Source organism: Homarus americanus, unplaced genomic scaffold, assembly GCF_018991925.1.
Source record: "Homarus americanus isolate GMGI-L3 unplaced genomic scaffold, GMGI_Hamer_2.0 scaffold39675, whole genome shotgun sequence".
NCBI classification, from domain to species: domain Eukaryota; kingdom Metazoa; phylum Arthropoda; class Malacostraca; order Decapoda; family Nephropidae; genus Homarus; species Homarus americanus.
The window spans coordinates 5,669,690-5,693,384 of NW_024736071.1; the positions used below are offsets into that span (position 1 = coordinate 5,669,690).

Below are 23,695 nucleotides of genomic sequence, written 5' to 3' on the forward strand. Positions count from 1 at the left end.
CAATATGTAAAATATATTTCAAAATGACCAATAATTTGACTGGAAACAGAAAAAAGCGTTTATGTTAAAGAGTCTCAAACAAGATGTTCCTTCCTCTGAACTGGTAAACAAACTGACGCCAAGCTTGGTGTGTTGAGTGGCTGTTTGGCGCGCAAAAAACTAGCTTCCTGTACTTCACTTATGTTCAATACGTAATTGTTAAAATGACAAAAAAAAATTAAAATAAAACTTTTAAAATTATTGAATAGTACAACCTTCTTGATATTTACTTAAATGGTAAGGAATTTAAGCCCTAAAACCGATTACTGTATTGGCGGATTAATACTACAGCTGGTGGGCAGCCAAATGCAGGCGAAAACATGTTGGGAAAAATTCGTAAGGAATTCGTTAACCGAGGGTTTGCTCGTTAATCAAAGTGAAGAATCTTATGGAAGGTAATTCGTTAACCGGGAGATCACTGTACTATATATATATATATATATATATATATATATATATATATATATATATATATATATATATATATATATATATATATATATATATATATATATATATATATATATATATATATATATATATAATTTTTGAGTGTTGATCTTATATCTTAATTATGGTGTAAAAGTGACCACACAAACTAATGTAAACAATTAAATTGCTGTTTACTTTTACACATCCTGGTGTGGAAGAGGAGTCACTAATATTCAGAGCTTTTTTAATTTATGTAGATTTTGCCAAAAAAGCATCTGTTTATAAAAATGAAGCAGTGAAAGTACAGTATAAAGAGAAATATAACCAAGGAAAGAGTTAGTGGCAGAGATACTAAAACTCATAATGGTTGTCTTGATGTACAGTTATGTCTGAATATGGAAGTAACCGATATTAGGGCTGCAGCATGGCATTTGGGTCTGCCCAAATAGACTAAGTAAAACATATGTTGATCTTTCTAAATTAAATGTATAATAACAGGCTCTTTAACTTACCTGGAACCAAGTGTTCCCAAAGTATGTGTACAGGTATGTTCTCAACCACCACAATACAGTGTGTTACAACCTTAGCTATGTTTGATCTCAAGGCACTTACAGATGTTATGCTCACCACACTGGTCATCATGTAATTAATCCCTTTGATTATCTTAGAAACCTTAGATGCAAAAATGAAATGTGGAGTAAATTGGTTTGTCAAACAATTACATTCAGACATTGGTAAATATTATTTTTTGCAGTGTTAACTTGCAAGGTGGTTAGAAAATTTAAAAGCTATGCAGTTTATATACAATTTATTTCAACCTCTTCATTCCAGTTGAACTGGATTTCAAGTGTACCCAAAGTGCTACTACTTTCTTCTCATCTATTTCATCATTGTTTACCTCTTCTATACCTACACACCCAATCAAAGGATTAAATGTGTTAGGTAAAAATTGTAAAATACTTTTCAAATACAATATGTAAAGTTCAAATAATTTCATGAAATTTCTCTTGTGTTTCATAAACTCTGGTTTAACTGTATAACTTTATCATTGTTGTTTTGTTAATATTCATACATTTATTTGGGAAAGTTGAAAATTTTTAACCTAATTTTCAGTATGTTAATATTCTTAGATCTGTACAGTGATTTCTGCTATAACGCGTGTTTTGATAACGCGAATTTGCTCTAACGCGATTTATGAATTAGGAACGATATTTGTATAACGCGAACGCTTGTTTGCTATAACGCGATTTTTGCTTACTATTTCTCCAATTTTGTGGCAGTGGGGTATGCTATAACGAATCTAATTGGTTCTAGAACCTTGTTCGTTATAGCATTCGTTCGTTATAGGATTAATCCGTTCCAGGCCCCCAAATACAACCACTTAACACCGAAAAATATAATATAAAATTGTAAAAATTGTAAAAAAGTGCATAAAGATGCATCTAAACCCCTGAAATAAAGAATATCATTAATATTTGTAATAAAAAAACAATAAATTAGAAAAAAAAAAATTAAATAATGTTCGTTGTAGGAGTTTCGTTCGTTATAGCATTCTCAATTTTATAGGTAAAACCGTTCGTTATAGGAATATTCGTAGTAGAATCCGTTCGTTATAGCATACCCCACTGTATTAACTGTGAATATAGTAAAGAAGAATATCAACAAGAAGCGTTCTGGTGATAGAATTCCCGGTGATGATCGTAAAAGAAAGGATATAACACTTGAAGAGAAGCTCGATTTTTTCAACCTCAAAATCACCCTTCTCCCCCATCAAGTTACATTCATATTTTTTCAAGGTAAAGTGTTACATTTACTGTATGATTTCATTATTAGATATGAATGTAACATTTATTTAGACTGTGCTATCCTTTGTGTTAGGCTAACTACTAAATTTTTTCGATTTCGAGTAATCTGCACCTAACCCTATTTTCTCCATAAGCCCTGTTATTTCTATTACGCGATTTTCTATAACACGATATTTTACAAGAACACAATTATCGCGTTATAGCAGAACTACCTGTATAGACAAGTGACATTTTTGTATATATATGTAAAATATGTATGTACCATAGCCAGTGTTAGTTGCACATATGTTACCATATAGGAACACTAGTTTTTTTACTATTAACTATCTCTTGTGTTGTCACTCATTGTTTAAATAAATTGTTTTTTAGCATTGTTTCCAAGTTACCCTGCACAACCTACTGAGATTATGAATTTTTATCTACTTTCAGTGGTCATAAGAACAGGTTCTTTTGAATTCCACTGACAATGTCAGTTTTTTTTTTTTTTAATAGGTGTGGATCTATACACAGTCTGCAACCCTCCCACAACAGCAACAACCATGAGGGATATGATATGTGACTACTGCGGGAGATGACGGATATGGATGATACAGGCCTGACCATTGCAACGTATAGGACGATGCTAACTGCCATAAAGCATGAAGGCTGTTGCTGGTATTGCCCTGACTGCTTAGTCAAGGTGAAAGAGGCGATTGCAAGATATAAGGAAACGAGTTCCCTAGGGGCGAAAATAGATGAAGCTGGAGCCTTGCAGGATGATAGTGGTTGTAGTAGTAGCGGCACTTGTTACAGTGACCAGTGGGATGGGTCTACTGGACGATGATGTCGAGGTGGCCGTGCAGGATGTGGTGGATGATGCAGTGCGGTCAGCTCCAGCCTTGTAATGACTGAATCATCAGTGGCCAGAGTCCTTTACAGGTAAGGACTCTGCCACTTAGTAAACATTAAGTTGCAATGTCAGCTGAGCCCAGTTCTAATAGGCCCTAGCCCAAACTAATCTAATTATCAGGACTAATTAGAACTTGGGGCACAATCTCGATGGTTAAGTAAGATTGGGTTTATGAAAACAGGGTAATTTTGTTGAGTTGGGTTCACAAAGGTTCATGATGACCCCCAACCCTGGAGTGTAGAAGCGCCAATGCCCAGCTTGTCATTTCAGTAACTATAGTCGTAGCTAAAGTTAGTCTATTCCTATCACCAGTTAATAATTCAATATAAAGCTGCTGAAATGCTTTATGTGGGTCGATGCAGTTGTGTGGGTTAGAAGCATAAGCACTTCCAGCAAACCTTAAAGGGTCCAAGGCCCTTTTAAATGTGATGCTATTCCCAAATACCATGGGGATGAGATTGCCCTATCCAGACTTCATATTGGCCACTCTAGGTTGACGCTTAGCTACCTGAAGGCCCTAACTAGTATGTAATGACTGCCTGGTCCCCTTTATTATTAAGCACTAGCTGGTCGAGTGTACAGTACCAGTCTGGGGGAACTTAGGAGGTAGCATCTCTGGACTTGGGGGGATGGAATGGTAACTATCGCCTATCGTTGGTTTTTAGAGCAGATTTTCTTGCTTCTAGAGTTAGTTTATCCAAGGACACGGGCTTCCTTCAGCATACCTTAGGTTTTTATAATCCTTGTATAGAATTCATCTGTGCCTACATACAGTATTTTAGTTTTATTTAATTTCTAAATAGAAAAACCTTTTTAAAAGAATACAGAATTGCATAACTATAATGGTTATGATGCTGGATATACTATAATTATATACAAATCTTCAAACGGGAGAATGCAGGAAAATGTTAAACCGGAAAAAAGTTTTCTGGGATGATTAGTAAAAACAGTCGGAGAACCTTTAGCGGACGACCATCTCTGTATTATGCCAGACGCTCTGTGGGATGCCACCCCCTTATATTATGCGGCCATTTAAAAAAAATTCAAAATGGTTCCCTAGATTCCATAACCCAAACTATTAAATGCCAATCCTCAGGAAACTGCTCAGACAATTTTGATGATCTTGAGGTCGTTTATTATAGTTTTGAGGATACCTAATAGAACTGTTTTGGAACGATTCAGGGTCACCATCACATGATAAAGGTCATATTTGGTCCTAGAAGCCTAGGTACAGGCGTCGGTTGTCAGATTTCATAGCTCCGCAGTTGTCAGGAAGCCACAACCACGTGGTTTCAGTCACAGTTGTTTGGTTTAAAGTTGAATTTTCAGTGCAACCTGTGTAAAATTATTGAATTAGTGTGATATCGGCAAGTCAAAGATTAACACGTAGCCACACTGTCAGACTGCAAATTGAATCCTTTTTCAAAAAGTAGTGTGTTTCCAGGGTGTGGGAAGAGGACCCAACTCTATGCACCCCACCAAGTGAAAGTGGTCATATTTGTTTACACAAAACTAATGAACATTGGGAAAGGTCATAGTTACTACAAGGCAAGTTATGACAGGAGGAGGTTGTCAAAACTTACCATACAATGAGAATACTTGGCGAGATCATTAAAACCAGCACCTTGACAGTGGCATAAGGAGATGCAGTGTAAGTGCGCTTTGTTGCATTTGCACTTGCCAGTGCACGATTTCGTACATCCACTGTGCTAGGAAGAGAGCCAGTTTTACCGACACCTGCAAGTGACTTCCAGAATGGCACATACTCCTTATGAGATCATCCATCTCCAGTCAGTAGGATCAGGAATCTCTTGATGAAGCCTGACCCCATATGAAAGCTGCCTGAAGAATGGCTAGTCTTGCATGTTAAAATGGACCTGCCTGGGTAGGTGGGACATTATTGAGGGTTCTGCTCCCTTTTGAAAATGTCTCCCTCTGTGGTTGTTTTACTGTAGCAGCTACAAAAGACACTGTAAAGTAGGACAATGAAACGTTCAGTGATCTGCATAGGTACAGATTCCATGGTGAAGCAGTCGGAATCACACAATATTGCGAGCAGACTAGCCATGAGTACCGGAAAGAGCTTCCACATTTCCCAACCTGTCTTCATGCCCACTACTACAAATTCCAATGTAGTGTCTGAGCCTGTCAGTGTACGGAATAAGGGAAAAGTCCCAACTCGGGGCCGGGCTGTGATGCTACCAAGTGAAAAGTCACCCATAGTTCAGACTATAACAGTTTGGGGAATAAGATTGTGACAACCACGACATAGTGTCCACTGTGAGCGAGATATGCTTTGTCGTGGCCGTGCTGAACTGCATGTTTGAAGTGGAGTATCATCCTCATGTCAGCTTCTTGATGGTTACATGGTTCCAGGCCCTCCGTGTCACTGGGTGGTTGTGTGAGGACCTTTCCCTCTTGTTGTGAGAAGTTGCACACACAAGTTCTATTTTCTTCTCTGTATTATTTATGGATGGCACTCCACTCTTTTAGGTTGAAGGGGGAGTGTTGGAGTAAGTTTTTGTACCTTGAACCTTCTCCTCGATTCACATGAGGTTAGTCTTTCAGGCTTCTCTCAGGTAGATCAACACAACCAGAGCACGAGATCTTGCAAATATCCACCGATCGTACTCAAGGTTTGGATGGGTTGGGTAAAATAGACTACAACGGGACCATTGAATATTTTCACTGTTAAATCTCCATCTGGTTTTTCATTGACATTTTAGAAGCATGTCAGGAGATTGGACTTCATACAGTTCACAAACGACCAGGAACAGATAATCATAGGGTTCTTTTTGATTTTCATACATGAAAAACTCTGCAGTATTTGCATATTTATCTGCACAGTTGCTCTTAAAACTGCCATTTATTTCTTGGTTTAATCACTGTCGGAATTGAGGATGAGAGGTGGCAGGTTAGGGTTTACCACCAATTCTGACTCTGAGGTATAGGGTGAGTGGGGTCTGTTGGTACTGGGAATGAACAAATACCTCAAGACACTCATGGTATGTATTGGGTGGACAAATTCGGGTTTTCTAAACAATTCATCCTGTGTTCCAGAATGAAAAGTACGGAAAGTGGCACGACAATTTTTTTGTTAACTGTAGATGATCTTGTGTCTGAAAGACTTATAAAACTGCAGGTGATGGGGTATTCAAAAATTCATTTACAGTAATAAAGTTTTTTTTGCAAAGACAATTTCTAATCCGAGATTGATGGTTTTAAATTTCTTGAGATGACAAAAAAAGTAACTATCGAATAATTTGTTTTATTCATATTTAACAAGTCACTACAATATAATTAAAACTATATGTGGAATGTACAAGCACTTATAACTAGGTGGTAAAACAAGTTGTACTGTACAGCACCCTGAACTGATGAAACCAAAGGATGACATCTAAAACCTTTAGCGTCATTATGGGAAAAACATTTCTTCATCTTTATCAACCATGAAGACAACATTCAAGACTTCCACAAAGTGTATAACCTTCAAGATGCCACATTCAATGTTTGTCACAAGAAATCTACAGTAAAGTAAATGACTGCCACGTTGTTACTCCACAAACTCTGTATGTAACCTCAGTGAAAGTCAAATAGAGTTATGGATTGAAAGAGATAAAAGAAATTAGGGTTGTCCATATGCTAGCTGGTGACAAAATACTAGAGACCTTTAAAACCAAAGAAAACAGAGGAAAGGAGTAGATTCTGGGGGCTAGAATGGCAGAAGGGTCAGAGTTAATCCACAAATTTGCTCAGAGCCGGCTTGCTACTCTACACAGGAGGCTATGTTACTCTACATTATACATTCCACTTTCCTACAAAAACATTAAGCAAGCTGACATCTGTGATAAGTTCAATATAACTTCCAAGAGCCAGCTGATGAAGAAGTAACTAATGAACTGGCTGATTAGGAAGTAACAGATGAACTGACTGATTAGGAAGTAACAGATGAACTGACTGATTAGGAAGTAACAGATGAACTGACTGACTGGGAAGTAACGGATGAACTGACTGATTGGGGAAGTACCATAATTGATGAACTGGCTGACTGGGAAGTAACTGATGAACTGACTGACTGGGAAGTAACAGATGAACTGACTGATTAGGAAGTAACAGATGAACTGACTGACTGGGAAGTAACAGATGAACTGACTGTGAAAGTGCATGATGGATCTAGTGAATATGTGTAGGGTAGTATGGGGTGGGACAGAGCATCTAGTGTGCAGAAAAATTACACAGTATGGCTACCTAGGTGATGGTGACAGCCTTGTGATGTTATACCCAGGGTTGGCTTGTCTATGAGAGAAGGAGACAGTCCCTTTTCAAGTATGTTTTTGTTATTAAATTACCTGCACTATTTTTTTTTTTATCTTCAAAATAATGATAGTTGGTGGTTGTTATAAAATGTGTACAGTACTGTATATAGAGTGAGGTTATGAGAATATAATGACGAAAAGGAGTTTACATTTGGAGACACAGGAGTGGACATTACAACATGGCATCTGCTCCCATATTGAAGCTTAGGTGTCAGATGTAGATTCAAGAAATTATTTAACAATTTCTAAATAAACATTACCTGGTAGTCCTATTTTGTATGCTGGTATATTTGTATCCTTTTATATTTCTCTAAATTGGTCTTTTTTCGAGGGGGGGGGATGATATGAACTGTGTCCGATCCTGTCCCAAATATGGTCCCAAACCGGACAAGATGCCATTTCTCTTTATCTGTAAATTTCAGATGGTTAAATGTTTCTGTATATTGAGCCTTCTACCACAGCAAAGTAAATGGTTAAGAGTCTGATCTCACCCCATACCACCCTACAACGAAGTGTAGTTTATAATTTTAGTTCTAGTTTTCACTTCAACATAACTTTCACTTACCATAACATTAAAACTTTACCTTTTCGGTTCAAGTATTTTCACCATCCTTCATCAAGACACTGTAGGTCACCCAACTTTATTTTGTATCAATTAAATTTTTAAGGTTAACTATAATAATTCAGGTCAACAAGGTCAGGTGGGAGAAATGTTACATAATGCTCAGGTAGGGGAGGAATGGGCAAGATGCTTAAATCTGTTGTTCAAGTCATTATGAAACATTAGTTATATTATTTAGTACACTATTACAATTTTGCCAGGGAAGTACAGGTATATCTCTCAAACAATTTGTTATTAAATGGCAGCATCCTGGTCTTATAGTTGCCAGATAGAAAGGAGTTAATTGCATGTAACTTGCATCTTTGGACCATGTACACTGGTGATGCAAATACCAGCTGTGTTAACAAAAAATGACATCACTTACCAATTCTAAATACTTTACAATGTATCAAATTTCTATTCCCACATCCACTATTCATCCAACAGCAGTTGACGAAGCGATGAATTTATCCTTCAGAATGAGATTTGCAGATTTAGAACTTGACAATAGCATCACAAGGTTTTGTTAGCTGTTCCCGACCTTTTAAGTCTACAAGTTCAATGCAGACAAAACATACAGCTACTGCCCCACCCAAGGATGTTACCAAATCACAGGCAGCCTTCATGGTACCTGGAAAACAAAATAAAGCTTCTTGGTCACATCTGCCCACCCAAGTAGAATACAAAACTTTAATTATAAAACAAGATGAACATTAACAAACTAATAATATTGAAAAGCAATAGGACTATTTCTTTCTAGATCTTTATATCCAGTCCAGGAATGTATCTCTTTACACTTTAAAAACTACTGGCATGATACCGGTAATTCACATAAAAAAAAATAATGGAAATATAGTACTGTAGTCGCTCCCACTACTTACAGTTTGTCAACAAATTAAAAAATCAAGAATTAAATTATGAAACCTTACTTCATAGCTATGGAGATAAAACAAATAACCTGTAGCATTCCTACAACAACTGCTAGGGCCAAGGGACTGATATTTTCTAGAAGCAGCAGGCTACACTGTCTTGTTGGACCAATGTATATTGTTGCCAAGCAGGCCTCTACCTAGTAAACATGGGTTGAAACAATGCTTTGGAGTCCTTGCTCAATCATTAGCTACATTAAGAGGCAGAAAGACTTTTGGAGAAGTGTTACTCTATGTCAAGGAACACCCGACAGTAGATCAGCAATGACAAATTACATGAAATGGTTTCCTCTAAATCAATCTTGTACAATTTGTTAGGACATAAATATTGTAAAGTATACTGATAGTGTGTGCTACAGGGATGACTGTATCAGAGGGGAAGTAATGCAGATTCTGAGTCACAGTCATTCATCATGTGATATTTTAAAAACATGAAAGACTGGGTCACTCTCCCCCCACAAGTTGTAGTGAAGAATTTCTTGACCTTAAAGAAGATTCATTTCATACACAATGTGACAGAACCCACAGAAGGAGAGAACATTTTGGTTGTTAATGATTGATTGAGGCACAGGTAGACAAAATCCATGATGAAGAAAACTGGAGGGGAGGGGGGGTGAAATAGAAGAATCAGATACTCTTGAAACAACCAATGGGCAAGGAGTTCAGGTTGAGCAGAATAATTGTGTGTTTTGTGACAGATGTGTGGCAACTCACTGACTTGATCATTGTCTACAAGCTGACAGCTCTCTACCATCAAACAAAATAGCTTTGGCATAGAAAAACAAAATCCAATGCAACAAAATAATTCCATCACTATAACTGACCAAATCTACAAATATGGTACTGTAAATGTAAATAATTAATAAAAAATAAATAAAAAATAACCAACATCAATACAAATATATGAAGAATTATTTTGGTCCTTGTTTGTTGCATGAAAAGTTACTAAGCAACAATAACACTAGTATGACAGAACATTGTAATCTACCCCGAGAATACTGCTCATGAGAGGCTCCATCTATAATTGTTGTGGTGGAAGTACTTAAAGGTTACTCATCAAAGGCCCATTTGCTATATAGAGAACACATGTGGGATCGGAAGAGTGAATATGGGAGGAATTCTTTATCTCTGCTCTTAATTATCCCACTGACAGTCAAGACTTTGCTTACCTCCTGTTGCTAACAGATCGTCCACAATAACCACCTTCTGCCCTGGTTTCACACTATTAGCTTGGGCCTCAAATACATCCTGCAAGAGAAAAAATACAATGTATATCAGTTACATTATACTCTTTAGGTATAATAATGTTCCTAGGTTTAGTAATCACACTCATTGCAAGTGATTGTGAAATGAATGGGAGGCACCCGGGTGATCTTTCACAAGTTTACTTCTGTCTTATATAAATATATCATCCAGTGTTGGGTGGTCAACCAATACAACTACTATACAGTACTTCCTATCACTATAAACACACTTTTTTGCAAACATTTCTGTGATTTTTTCCCTTGTTCATATTTCATTAATACACATTCATATTTATTACTGATAAAAATGCAGTAAAATGAACAGTATGTACATGTGTGTGTGTGTGTGTGTGTGTGTGTGTGTGTGTGTGTGTGTGTGTGTGTAACTACATGCACACAGCCAATAGTGTATATATGCACCTCTTTGTACATTTACAATTACGGTACATGTGCATGCACATTAAAAAGTACAAACATATTATTAAAATGACCATCTTACTCTAGCACCTACCTTACTCCAGAGACCACCTTAATCCAGTGACCACTATACCCCAGGAATCACCACACTGTAGGAACCACATTATACAATACCCATAACTACCTTCCTCAAATATTGACTTTATACAGTACTAGTGGCCACCTTAATTAACTCTCCCAACCAGCTAAATCCAGTCAACACCTTAGTTTTCAAAGCACCTTTAAGCACCCATTTTTTTCAAAGACCACCTTTCTCTAGTGACCATCACCATCTTACTGAGGTGATTACAGCCACCTTGCACCATTGACCACCACACTCCAGTAACTATTCTATTGCAGTGACCACATAATCATTGCTGCCCATGACACAACCAAGATTTTTCACAAATTTAATATTTAGTATTAATAATGCTGAAACACTAACATTTTAACATTCTCAACAAATTTAGTGCAAGTTTTTCCACTGTAGTGAGCAATTTTCATCAGAAAGAATTAATTTTAACTCTCTTAACTTCCTTAACCCAAAATCGAAATACTAACTGTTCCATATTCCAACTTGTAGGACACTTGCTTCAATTCCCCAGGTAATTTTCCCTTCTTCCTCACAGGTACGAAGGGTACACCCAGAGCAAGTGCTAGAGGGGTGCCCAACAAAAACCCTCTAGACTCAAGACCCACGATGATCTCCACATCAGGACATATAGCTCGTATGCGTTCCTCAAAGATAACCATCAAATCTTTGAATACAGGCGGGTCAGCAAGAACGGAAAAGATGTCTCTGAAAAGATTCACACTGTACCAACATACTGTACATGGGATGTGAAGTGTAGACTATTATAACACCCAACCTAGGCTTATTGTGCAAAATGTGTCACCAGGGGCAAGTTCCAAAACCCAAATGAATTGTACTTGACTAGTATGCGCTGTATAATGTTACTTCTCACCAAATGATATAACATTGCTGATTAGAAATTATTTAACAAAACAAATATGTACTAGCAACAAACTACACTCCAGTTCTAACATGTTATACAAAAATGTATCGCACACATTTCCTGAGGATAAATTGATTGAGAACTGCTAGTAAGGTGCAGTATATATGAGGTATCTGCACTGAATATCTTAATTCTTCACAGTATAGTATATAAACCAGTATCTAAATCAAAGAATGATGAAGTCACCAATCTAGGACAAGAACATCTTACAAGACCCACAAATGATCTATAGTTTTAGATAACCTCTCCTCAAGTTTTAAGAATTAGTTATAACAGCAACAAATGATATCACTGAGTATACAGTATAGCGGTGGGGATGAAGAACTGCAATCCTTTTAAATTTTACTTTGTAAAATCAAGGGTTTCAATTATTTATCAATACAGTAAATTATGGATAGTTTCAATGTGCTTTGAAATAAACAGTCAACAAAGGCAAAATACAGCATATATAAATATACATTTACATTATGTCTATATGGAGAACAGTCAGACCTTCTTGTGAATGGTATCAAAGGTTGCAAGATGGCAGTTTGGGAGGTGTGGTCAGTAGTGATAGGTTACTATTAGACTCATAAAATATATCAAGAACCACTGAATACAAATTTGGTTATTCTTTGATGCCTAATGGGTGTAGGAATGTGCCAACTTCAAATTCCTACAAATAAAATATGGAGACCCCAAATATCAAATGCGTCAGGCCCAAAAAATTCTAAGACCTAACTACAGACAGACACAAACACTCGTCTTTTGGATGTTCATGTATGTTTATATAAAAATATTGTTATTCATATACATGCCTATAAAGTACTGCACCTTGATTCTTAATCCTTTCATATAAAGTGTTTGTTATGCAGTACCTCTGTCTCATCTCTCCACAAAAAATATTATGCAGCGGTTTAGTTGGTACAGTATTAAGTCAGGTAACCACATGTAGTAAGAAATAAAACTTTATTATATTATAAGTACCCCCTGTAATACTGCACTAAGATAAAAAGCCTCTTAACAAATTATTATTGTACACTGGATATATAATATGTAATGGTACACTTTCTGAAAGGTAAAGAATAGAAACAAAATGCAATAACTTACTTAAACACAATCCCAGGTTTAGGAAAATCAGGATAAGAGGCAATCTTCTTTGTGATACATTCTACTCGTTTGTCTGCCATGGCACTTCCTATAAATGGATACATTGCGAGATAATAAAGAGCCACATCTAACACGTACATTAACACCTTAGATTCTACAAGTGCCTCCTGACTGTAGATCCCATAAACCTTAGAGCCCATAAGGGTAGTGTGGATACTCAGTACATAGGGAGACAGCATGGCCAGCACCACTCTACTGCCTCTCACTTCCTAAAGGCAGAATTAGGTACCCATTCTCCAACTGGATCACCAAAGGGTGCCCCATTCTGTGACTGGCTGCAGGAACCACACTTTCCTTGCACTCCTTTACTACTGTATTTTATTTGAGACTTGATGTAACAGAATAAAAGTTCTTTGTTATCTTCTCAGTATTATAAAACAGGTGTCACAAATTGAGAAACGAATCCTTCAAAATATGAAAATTTCCAAATAAAGGTGACTAACTGTTGATAAGTTTTGCCCATGTTTTAGTTCCACAATTGCAATAATTATGTTATTGTCATTTAACTCATCTGGACTATTACCAAACTTTATTTCTTACCTCAAGAATAAACCAAATTAGGTGAAGTTGCAATATTTGTATTTAGGGTAACAGTGATCCAAACAGAAAGCATTTCACTTCTGAGGAGCATTATGGTGGTCACACCGTCAAGGTATGTGAAGTTGTGAACACACTTCTTACAGGACCTATTAGCTGCATTACTTTATTAACCTTCTTCAAACAATGGTCTGAGAACTTCAGTTCATTGTCGGCATACACACCCACGCCCTTTTTACATTTGGTCCCAGTTAAAGTTACTTACACATTTTTGCCATGGTGAATCTTAACAGTCACTCCTTTGACCACTCCTGAAGTTGACAATCCATTTGATTCCTGTCACAATCCGAATAATTACCCCAGAATTATTTTACCTTCAGACAACACGGGAATCATAGGAATTTTACCTATGTAATCAATAGTTTAGACAATTCTAAGACACTTTTCTTATATATGCCAGAGGTTCACATTTGGTAAAATTATCCTTTTGGTCATGTTGTGAATTTTAGGATTTTAAGTCTTGGAACCAGTGGTTTACACAATTTGAAGACACTTTTTTTCTATAGCATTTATGTCGGATTTTATTTTATTCTTTGTATTTTAATTGATAAAATTCACTTGTTTAAAGTGAGCAGGGCTTTGAAGTTGAGGGAAAATTACCTAACCTTTAAAAATTCTGAAACTATAATAAGTTTATATACCATATACATATAGAACGAGCCAGTGAGCGAAATTGAGTGAAAAAAATTATAAAAACACCAGATTTTCATTGTTATATTAGAGTGGACGCTGTTGTAGTTGTGGAAACATGTTAAAAAATGGATATTTTAAAAATAAACGCTACTTAACATTTGTGGGTATGAAGAACAGACCTAACCAACCAAACCTACCTAACTTTACCTAACTTCCTTACCGGGGGGCTCAGACACCCAGTACTACATTGTTGTCTTGGCTTAAGATTCCTACTTATCATCATACAGTACTCCAAAATCTTTCTCACAATCTAGGTGAATTGTTTGTATATCTGCATTGTCTATACCCATTGTATACACGTGGAAGATGATTATAATGAATAAATATCCATCTGACAGCTGACTGACAGTATTGTATGTAGTTTATATTAAATAAATACCTTCCGTCTACCCACCTGTTCTTGCTTTTAGTCAAATTATTCAAGAGATCTTTCGGCCCTGTGAGTCGTGACGTCATTCTGTAACCACTCAGCTCACGGTATAGAAAAAAATTATTTGAATATATTGTTATGTAATAAATTTCTCTATATGAAACTTTATTCTGTAATGATGATACACTATATATATATTCATCACTTTCTTTTAAGGCAATATTATAAAAATATGAGTTTTATTTTTGCTAATGTTGAGCTAATTTGTACAGTGGTTCTGGTAATACTGCACTTGACGATGTAAACAAAGTCATCCAGTCATCAGCAGTGGTTCTGGTAATACTGCACTGGATGATGTAAACAAAGTCCAGTCATCAACAGGGAGTCAGTTCAGGGGAGTCTCCTACACTGAACTATAAACCAAGAAAAAGAAAGTTGGTTTAAAGTTGTTGGGATAAAAAAATCAGTAAATTACGTTAATCTGGTCTGGTATACTATCATGGCAGCATCCACAGGCACACCTAAGGTACCAGAATACATATTTGCTGAGAAAATTGGTTCTGGGAGTTTTGCAGATGTATATAAGGCTTATAAGAAAGGGAAAACACGGGAAGTGACTGCAATTAAGTGTGTTCTTAAGTCTAACCTCTCAAAGACTGCCCTTGACAATTTGATATTGGAAATTAAGATACTGAAAGAATTGAAACATGAGCATATTGTAGAAATGAAAGATTTTGAATGGGATGATAAGTACATATACATTATAATGGAGTACTGTAGTGGTGGAGATCTCTCAAATTTTGTGAAATCTACAAGACGACTACCAGAGACTGTGTGTCAAAGGTTCCTCCAGCAATTAGCTGCAGCTCTGAAATACATGAGAGAGAAAAAAGTCAGTCACTTTGACCTTAAGCCTTCAAACATTCTCTTAAAGTCAAGGAGTAATCCTATATTGAAGATAGGCGATTTTGGCCTTGCCCAACACTTGCCTGAAGACGACACCAACAGTACCATCAAGGGCAGTCCACTGTACATGGCTCCTGAAATAGTTCTAAAGCATCAGTATGATGCCAAGGTTGATCTGTGGTCAGTGGGTGTCATCTTGTACGAATGTCTCTTTGGGAAAGCTCCCTACTCATCTAAAACAATGAACGAATTAATTGAAAAGATTAAGAAGGACAAGGCCATTGATGTACCGTACGGCACAAACATTTCGCAAGACTGCCGAAATTTATTGCAATGTTGCCTGGAACGAGATGTGAGCAAGAGAATTGATTTTGAAGGATTCTTTTCACATCCCTTTGTTGACCTAGAGCACAAACCAAGTCCAGAAAGTATGACAAAGGCAACAGAACTTCTCACCATGGCAGTAAACTTTGATGAGTGTCAGGAATATGAAGAAGCTTTTAGGTAAATATATTGTAAATCATCCACCTCACAGTAAGACAATTCTGCAAGGCATAACTCAGTGGTAGAGTTACCCTAAATTTTATTGATGCCTGAAATGATTTGTTGCATAAATATGTACAGTACAGCAATGGTTAATGTTGACGAGATACCTGTCGCAGCCTAATATGTTTTGATGGATTTTTTGCTAATATTTCGAACGTGACTTTTACTAGTTTGGCGGACAATTTTGTTCTCAGTTTGCTCAATATTTGATGCTTAATGCAATGGAATTTTTTTTTTTCCACAAAAAAAGGGTGGATATTTTGACGTGGCCGGCTAAGTTCCTACTAATGCTATTTTACCGTGAGTGTGCTCTGATTGGCTAATCGTCCATTACTGGCGAACAACATGATAACGATATGTGACCGTGACTGGCGGAATTTGGCATTTATTTCACCGTGAGTCAATCATTGCGTAGCTATAAAAATACCTAACCAGAAGAGTTGTTCTATTTTGCTTATTCTTTCCACAGTTCTTTTATAAAAGAGGTGACATTTACTCGGACCTAATAAAAACTGACCTAACCAAACTTTCTAGCCAGCAGGCAGACTCTCCCCCCCCTCCCTCATTATATTAAACAGAAAGTATTATTTAGCCAGGGCACACTCACGATAAAATAGCATTAGTAGGAACTTAGCCGGTCACGTCAAAATATCCACCCTTTTTTTGTGGAAACGATAAAAAAAATAAAAGAAAAAAAAATATCTCCATTGCATTAAGCATCAAATATTGAGCAAACTGAGAACAAAATTGTCCACCAAACTAGCAACAGTCAAGTTTCAAATATGATATTCATTACTTGGGCAAATGTTTCGTTTGGTAGACATTTAGGCCCCTACGCTTGCACTATTGGTAAGGCTGCCAGATTGACGCTCAATTTTGGCCTCGGCTCACTGTATGAACTGCTTGGTCTGGGTGGCTTCTCTCGCATCCACAAAACACATAAAATTACACCATATCCTATTAAGTTCTTTTTGTTTAATATGTGGGGCTTCTGGAGGGTTGAGCCTCACGGTTAGAAAGTTAAGTAAGGTTAGGAAGGTTTCATTGGTTAGGTTGGTGAGGTCATCTAACAATGCTTCGTCCGCTTGTGTTTATCAAATAAGGTTGAGCGAGGTTTAATTTAGAAATAGCCACTTTTTAATACATTTACCATATTTAAATTAATTTTCTATGAAAAATCAGCGGCGGGTATGTCGTCAATAATTAGCCAGCAATTTTATTAGGCATTGGATGCAACATACACTGCGGGAATTCGTAGTACATTATGGTGCAAATTGAACGGTTGTGAAGTCATCGCATATTACATAATCAGATGCTTGGTTACGGCATGGGTCTTGGTGAAGTATTTCCCCAAACTTTTAATACCACCATTACCTGTAATCAGCATGAAAAACTCTGTTTATAACAATAGTAAATTTAGAGTTGTTTTCCCACCTCATTTGGATTCCATGCATTAAAAAATATTTATGAAAATCCCATTGAAAAAAGAAATGGTAATCCTGGAACCCATGACTAATACCAGAATGTATTAAATTTCGTTAATATTTTCCTCAGTAAGTAATAAAAACTACACAGTCATTTTCTTGAAGCATCATGGTGTACTGTAATTTTATGGATGTGAGCATACACTTGGGCCTGGTGACCCGCTTGGTCCGAGCATAAATAAGCATAGAGCAGATGACAACATGTGCCGACAATGGCAGATTTTCCGGGGTAAATTTACAGTGAATAATTAAGTTCTTGGCATATAAAGCATGTAGAGATCAGTTTTTCACTGTTTTTTTTTTTTACCCTGCAATGACCCTCATCCTTCATATCCTGCCTGCTACAGGTGATTTATGATTGTAGATAGAGAAAAAAAATACTTATAATAAAAATTAAAAAGTTGTCGTATCTTTTTTATTACTTACTATATTGATAAGAACATTTGTGGAAAAAAAAAAAAAATCGAACAACTCCTTCCGGTGTTACTGCTCCAGTATTACCAAAGATATTAATGTGTGCAGTCATTATAAACATCTTATATTAAGAACTTAACAAACCTTACCTTTCCCAATTGTAAAGGAGTAGAGTTTCTCACCGTTATGATTGTATATCATTTGATGTTCCTCGTGCCTTTTATCTGTATTGATCTTTTTTTTTATTTCAGGCACTACAATCAAGCACTACAGTACCTTGTACCACTCCTCCACGTAGAAGGTGATGCAAGTAAACGAACTGCTCTGAGGCGAAAGATTTCAGAGTATTTAAGTCGGACAGAGGACCTCAAGAAAATCATGAATAATGATAGTGAAACCATCAGAAATATCAGAATTCCAACAATACAGAGACAAGAGTCTACAGGAAGTACAGAATACCAGGGAAACCGTGAAGAACTCTTGAGATTAACAGCTACAACTCCACAAATTCAAACTGCAATAGAAATTGCAGCATCAGGAGAACTATATGCAAATGAAGGAAGCTATGCCACAGCTTTTGAGAAATATCAGCTTGCACTGGGAAAACTGCTTGAACTTTTACAAAGTGAACCAAAGGGACGTAGGAAGGACCTGCTCAGAGAAGAGGTCACACGATGGATGTCACAAGCAGAGCACTTGAAAGAAGTACTAAACCGAGTTACATCTCCAGGAAATTATACTGAAGAACTGTTTGTAATGGCTGATGATAAAAATTGCTCTTTGCAATGACAGGTTTGTCTTTTGACTGATTAATTATACTGTATTGTATGTAGGAGGCTCATAGTGTTCTTATAATGAACACTCTCCCAAAAAAGTATCGGCCCCGTGGACCTGATGTATTTGGAAATGAACACAATAACACGTTCACAACAGTTTCGGTTCGGTTTGTATTTCTGTTTATGAGTTGCACCTTTCGTTCTTCTTGTACATACCTGATAATCTCCATGATATCTGCAGTATACCAACTATTCTCTGCGTAAGGTAATCAAAGGGGATGAATTGTGATACCATATGCAAAACCAATAACGTCATGAGTAACCCCGTTGATTTATGCACCTTAGTCACTATTTCAGCCCCAGAGGATGGGTTGCCAAATAGGAATGTAACGTTACCATGTTTTCATGAACCGAGTTTACAATGGAATTGCTTCGAACGAAATATGAAACACTATGATCCGATATTACATTCATTTACAAATAAAGTAATTACAGGTGTACAGTATTCCCTTAAAGCTCGCTGGGGTTAGATAAAATGGACCCCATGAGAAAGCAAATTCCATGACTTTTTCTTGCCAGTCCCAGGAGTGTGCAAAATAAATAAATAAATAGCTTATGTACAACAACATTATGTATGCATAAGGCAATATGATAAATATGAAATAACAAACATCAGCATGAAATAGCACTGTGTGGACATTAGGTCCACACAGTAAGTTAGCTGTGGTAGTGACAATGCAAAGACAATACCTCTGAAATGCCAGCTGATCTGGTACACAGGATGTAAGCAATCCCTATACTGGACATTTCCTAGTGAAGATGCCCGGTACCAATAAGTACTTGTAATGTATATACAGTAGGTACCTGTATGTACAATTATATCCTTTTGTATTGAATTGGGTAAATTTAATTAATAGTACCAGCAAATGTTTGATAATACTGTAGGTCCATAAAGTGAGCTGTGGTAGTGGTGAACATGATAGCCTATAACCAGTGATTTGGGTTTGCCAGTACAGTAGGCTGTTAAATCTGCAAAATTTATTTTTCCAAAATATACTTTGCTAATTATAGGGTGCATCTTATGACCTGGGAAAGATGGTGCTCTGTACTGTCCTGTAGTGTTGACTCCTCTTGATCCCTGGCACACAGCCTCAGATTTTTTTATTTATTTCCCATGACAGTACGTGAGTTTCCGAGGGATGCAAGCTTTAGAACCACGAGCTTTAAGGGAATATACAGTATTTTGATGCCATACTCAGTTACAATGATGATGATTTATACTGCATTTCAATATTATTTCTACCTCAATTGACGAGGTAACAATTACGAATATAACGTATCTCGTGATTCGTGCTGGCAACGGAACATTATCCGATACACACTACGAGACGATGTCTGTCGGTGCAAGCTGTGTTTTCCAAAGAGTCTCTGGTACTAGTGTTAGTCATAGAATTCTAGCATAAAACACCCACTATTTGACTGCTGTCAATATATTTTCGTTACATTAATATCATTATATTATTCTACTAAAGATGGAGCAAGGTGATTCACCATAATCACAACAAATGCCTGAAATAATAACTGGTAACTTCACAGATACTAGGAAGGTAGACCTAACAACATGATGCAGGAATCACAATTAGTGATCGGAAATATTTGTCCATTGTGACACATTGTATCGATGAGAAAAGGGGCCGATACTTGTTTGGGAGTGTGTGCACACAAACAATATTAGCTGCACGCCTGGGTTCCAATGTTTGGAAATGATCACAATGTACAGTACTGCAGTTTTGGTTCTGTTGTCAAAGATTCACAATAATTGGTTGTCCATTGTGTCATATTGTATCAACAACAAAAGGGACATGGTGTTTTTTGTTTGTGTACAGTACAGAACATATGTTTAACCCTTAGGCCCCGGATGACGTTCCAGAACGACTTCCTATTTTCTCGCCTTTTTTTTTTTTTTTTTTAAGTAGATTTTTTTTCCTTGATTTATCCCCGCTGGGTGGGGAGGTAGGTGTTACTGCCAGCAGCACCCTAACCCTGGGCTTAGGGTTAATAGTTGCTTTGAAGAAACAGTCTTAGGTAAAAGTGGACAGTACTGTACTTTTAAAATATCTGAATTTTGCCTGTAGAACACAAGCACTGTACCTGTATGTACAGTACTGCTGTTGAGAAGTTGTTTACTTATTCTGAGATTTGGGGAAGCTGCCACAGCTGTGTTTTCACCTTCTAAATAAGTTATGAAAATTGTACAGTATTACTGTAATTATTTTTGAAGGATGCAACAATGTTTCTGAAAGGGTTTTATTTTATCACACCTAGCTACTTTTTGTGTAATTATCTAACACAAGACTTAGCAGATTATGTGGAACAGCTACTTGTCCCAGGCAAGTGACTTTTGAAATTTACTTTCCAAAATAATTTTTTTACTTGCCTAGACAAATTTGGGAGGAAATTGCTTGCCCCTTTTTCTGGGAAAAATTAAATAAACATTTTAAAACATTCAAATTTATTGTGTGTATCAACTCTCGGATCACTTGACTGTCTTAAATCTTTGTAGGGCAGGGGTTCCTCTCAGCTGAATAAAATCGTCCGGCATTAGCCACAATAAAATACCCCGGTGCACTGCTGCCCTACAAAGGGTTAATACCTTACACCCTCACCCTTCTCCATCCATCCTGTCGTGTTAAGAATTTTCCTCGTTTCTTATTCATGTTAATGTTTTCACCTCAGTTTGTAGCGTAACTCTGCTGACACAACAATCAGTGGGACCTACCGTATACAGATTTTCAGGTCAGGTCATTGTGAGAATAAACCAATATGAATAGAAGGGATCAGCTGTGATGTTACTGAGGCTGAAGCATCCACCTGGGCTTTATTAGCAGGTCAGGTCATTGTAGGAACAGAAAAATCTGGTATCAGCTCAGCTGTGATGTTATGATATGCATCAGGTCACAGACACACACAGTCCCTCCACTTTCCCGTCACCTCGCTGGGTGAGAGAGCTCACTGGTCAAGCATGTATGGGGAGGTGGGGGTCATGCAGTACCTGACAAATTCCTGTACGGATACAGGTATTTTCCTCTCAAAATATGAACTTGTTCCAGGCAAATGCCCGGCACTGCTAATCTTCATAGCCAGCCTGCCTGTCTAATACATTTTCCCTAAAACATTTATTCTCAGGAAGATGTGCCCATAATCATGTGTAGTGCAAAATAGCTCTTCTATAATCCATTTTAAAGTACAGTATATTATGAGATTTAGGACACAAGCTGTGTACTGTTATGGCTTCTTCTTTTTTGAGACATGTTGCTTCATTTTTTAATCAACTTTAAATTTATAGAGAAGTTGCCCAATAAGGTTTTTCCTTCAGTGCTTGCTAATATGTACATTATGTGGTTTCAGTTAAATATTGCCAAATTATGATCCTATTAGATAGTGATCATAACTTCATAAGTATTTTGAATTATTGTACAGGTATACCTCACTTTACGATGTTCATCCAGCATGGTTTTCAAGGAACCTAACCCATTCTTTAAGATGGGGATACGTACCTGTACATCATTATACAATAATATATATTATGTATATATGGAATGGGTTATATATTGATGGTACAGTAATAGTTCCTAAACTTTTATTCTTATTTTATTTTATTTATTTTTAATGGAGATGGTTCTAATGACAGTAAATTACTGTATATTGTAGTTTGGATTTTCAACTCCCACTTGATTACTATGCTGTACTGTACTTTAGTTAGATATATATACCAGGTTTCCAAAAGATCACCTCACTCAGTAGCAACACAGGTAAATGTATAGATGTAACATACAACTTGGTAGGATGAACACACACATATAGTTTCATGTTATAAGAGAGAATGACAATGTTTGTTTGTAAATATAAAGGATTAAATACTAGAAGCTCAGTTAATATGAAGTTAACTCGGCTAAAATTATTACATCTATTATATAAGCTTGACAGTAACGATTTACTGAAACGATGGTACACTCCATTTACATTGATGGAAATCTGTTAATGCCTTACATAGTGATATACGTACATATTTTTCACTATCCTACAGAAGTAGAATATTGAATTGTGTTATTTGGCTGTGTTGTTCAGCCTGGTGCCCACCTTTCCTGACCTGACTGAAAGGGATTTTCAGGTATGGGGATTCCCAAGTGCAGACATTGCCCAATCCTCGTGTTTGTTACCATTTTATATATTGTTTGTCGATGCAGTATATTTACGATTAGTAGAGCTACATGGGTACATACATCTATTCACTAAATTATGATTCCCTTCATATAATTGTAGGTCATTTTATGTTCTGCTTATTAAGAATACCGGTAATCAAAATGTATGACATGCTAAATATTTACTGCTCTGTACTCAGCCAATGAGCTGCAAGACAGGGAGGTTTGTGCAGTTCTTGGTGTGGTCTGTACAGAGCAGGTTGCTTATGCTGTATTATTGTTAGAAGATGTTAATGTTGTTGACTAAAAAAATGCCATCCTTTAACTTTGCCAAGTTCTGTACTACTGAAGTATAAAGGATCAGTTTTTTATTAGTTTCAATTTTTTTTTCATATGCATACAAGACTTTTCTTATTACCGTATATACTCGAGTACGGGGGGGGGGGGGTTAAACTATATAAGCATAATATTTTTGATGGGTTAAAATTCATGTATTTCTGTGGGTCATTTACGGTGTATGATAGCTACCCGGTACAGATAGCCAAAGTTCCAGTGATCTCATGTCGTAGTTGCCATATTACCCGATAATGCTTGGTATAGTAAAATGAATCTATTTTTGGCTGTATCACTGTTAGGATAAATATTAAACTATCCAAAGGTAGCATTTTTATATTAATAAACTATTCATCATTATTTCAGATCATGAGAAGTTTACAAATGTTCGTATATTTGCTTAAATAGTAAAGAAATTGTCATGAATTAGCAACTTAATTACATCCAGGGCTGCCATAAGATTCTTACATCACATTTCAAGAATACATGTTTCACATT

At 36.6% G+C, this 23,695-nt stretch overlaps 2 protein-coding genes across 4 annotated transcripts; one reads left to right on the plus strand and one right to left on the minus strand.

The window, feature by feature from the left end:
• Window positions 1–6,419: 6,419 nt before the first annotated feature.
• LOC121871768 (adenine phosphoribosyltransferase-like) lies at window positions 6,420–14,680 on the minus strand. Of its 3 annotated transcripts, XR_006089942.1 has the most exons (6): window positions 14,561–14,680; window positions 12,817–12,904; window positions 11,273–11,510; window positions 10,181–10,259; window positions 8,468–8,713; window positions 6,420–7,890 (listed from the first exon to the last, which is right to left on the minus strand). XR_006089942.1 is itself a non-coding variant. In XM_042374214.1 (5 exons), exons 2-5 carry the CDS (start codon window positions 12,894–12,896, stop codon window positions 8,577–8,579), a joined length of 534 nt encoding a protein of 177 aa, XP_042230148.1. In that variant the 5' UTR covers window positions 12,897–12,904; window positions 14,561–14,680; the 3' UTR covers window positions 6,420–8,576. The 3 variants fall into 3 exon arrangements, 2 of the variants coding, with proteins under 2 accessions (XP_042230148.1, XP_042230149.1); XM_042374214.1 differs by having other exon boundaries at window positions 6,420–8,713; XM_042374215.1 differs by having other exon boundaries at window positions 6,420–8,713; window positions 14,546–14,617.
• Window positions 14,681–14,860: 180 nt separating this feature from the next.
• Window positions 14,861–23,325, plus strand: LOC121871764 (serine/threonine-protein kinase ULK3-like). Its single transcript, XM_042374204.1, has 2 exons — window positions 14,861–15,946; window positions 18,138–23,325. Exons 1-2 carry the CDS (start codon window positions 15,036–15,038, stop codon window positions 18,673–18,675), a joined length of 1,449 nt encoding a protein of 482 aa, XP_042230138.1. The 5' UTR covers window positions 14,861–15,035; the 3' UTR covers window positions 18,676–23,325.
• Window positions 23,326–23,695: the final 370 nt, after the last annotated feature.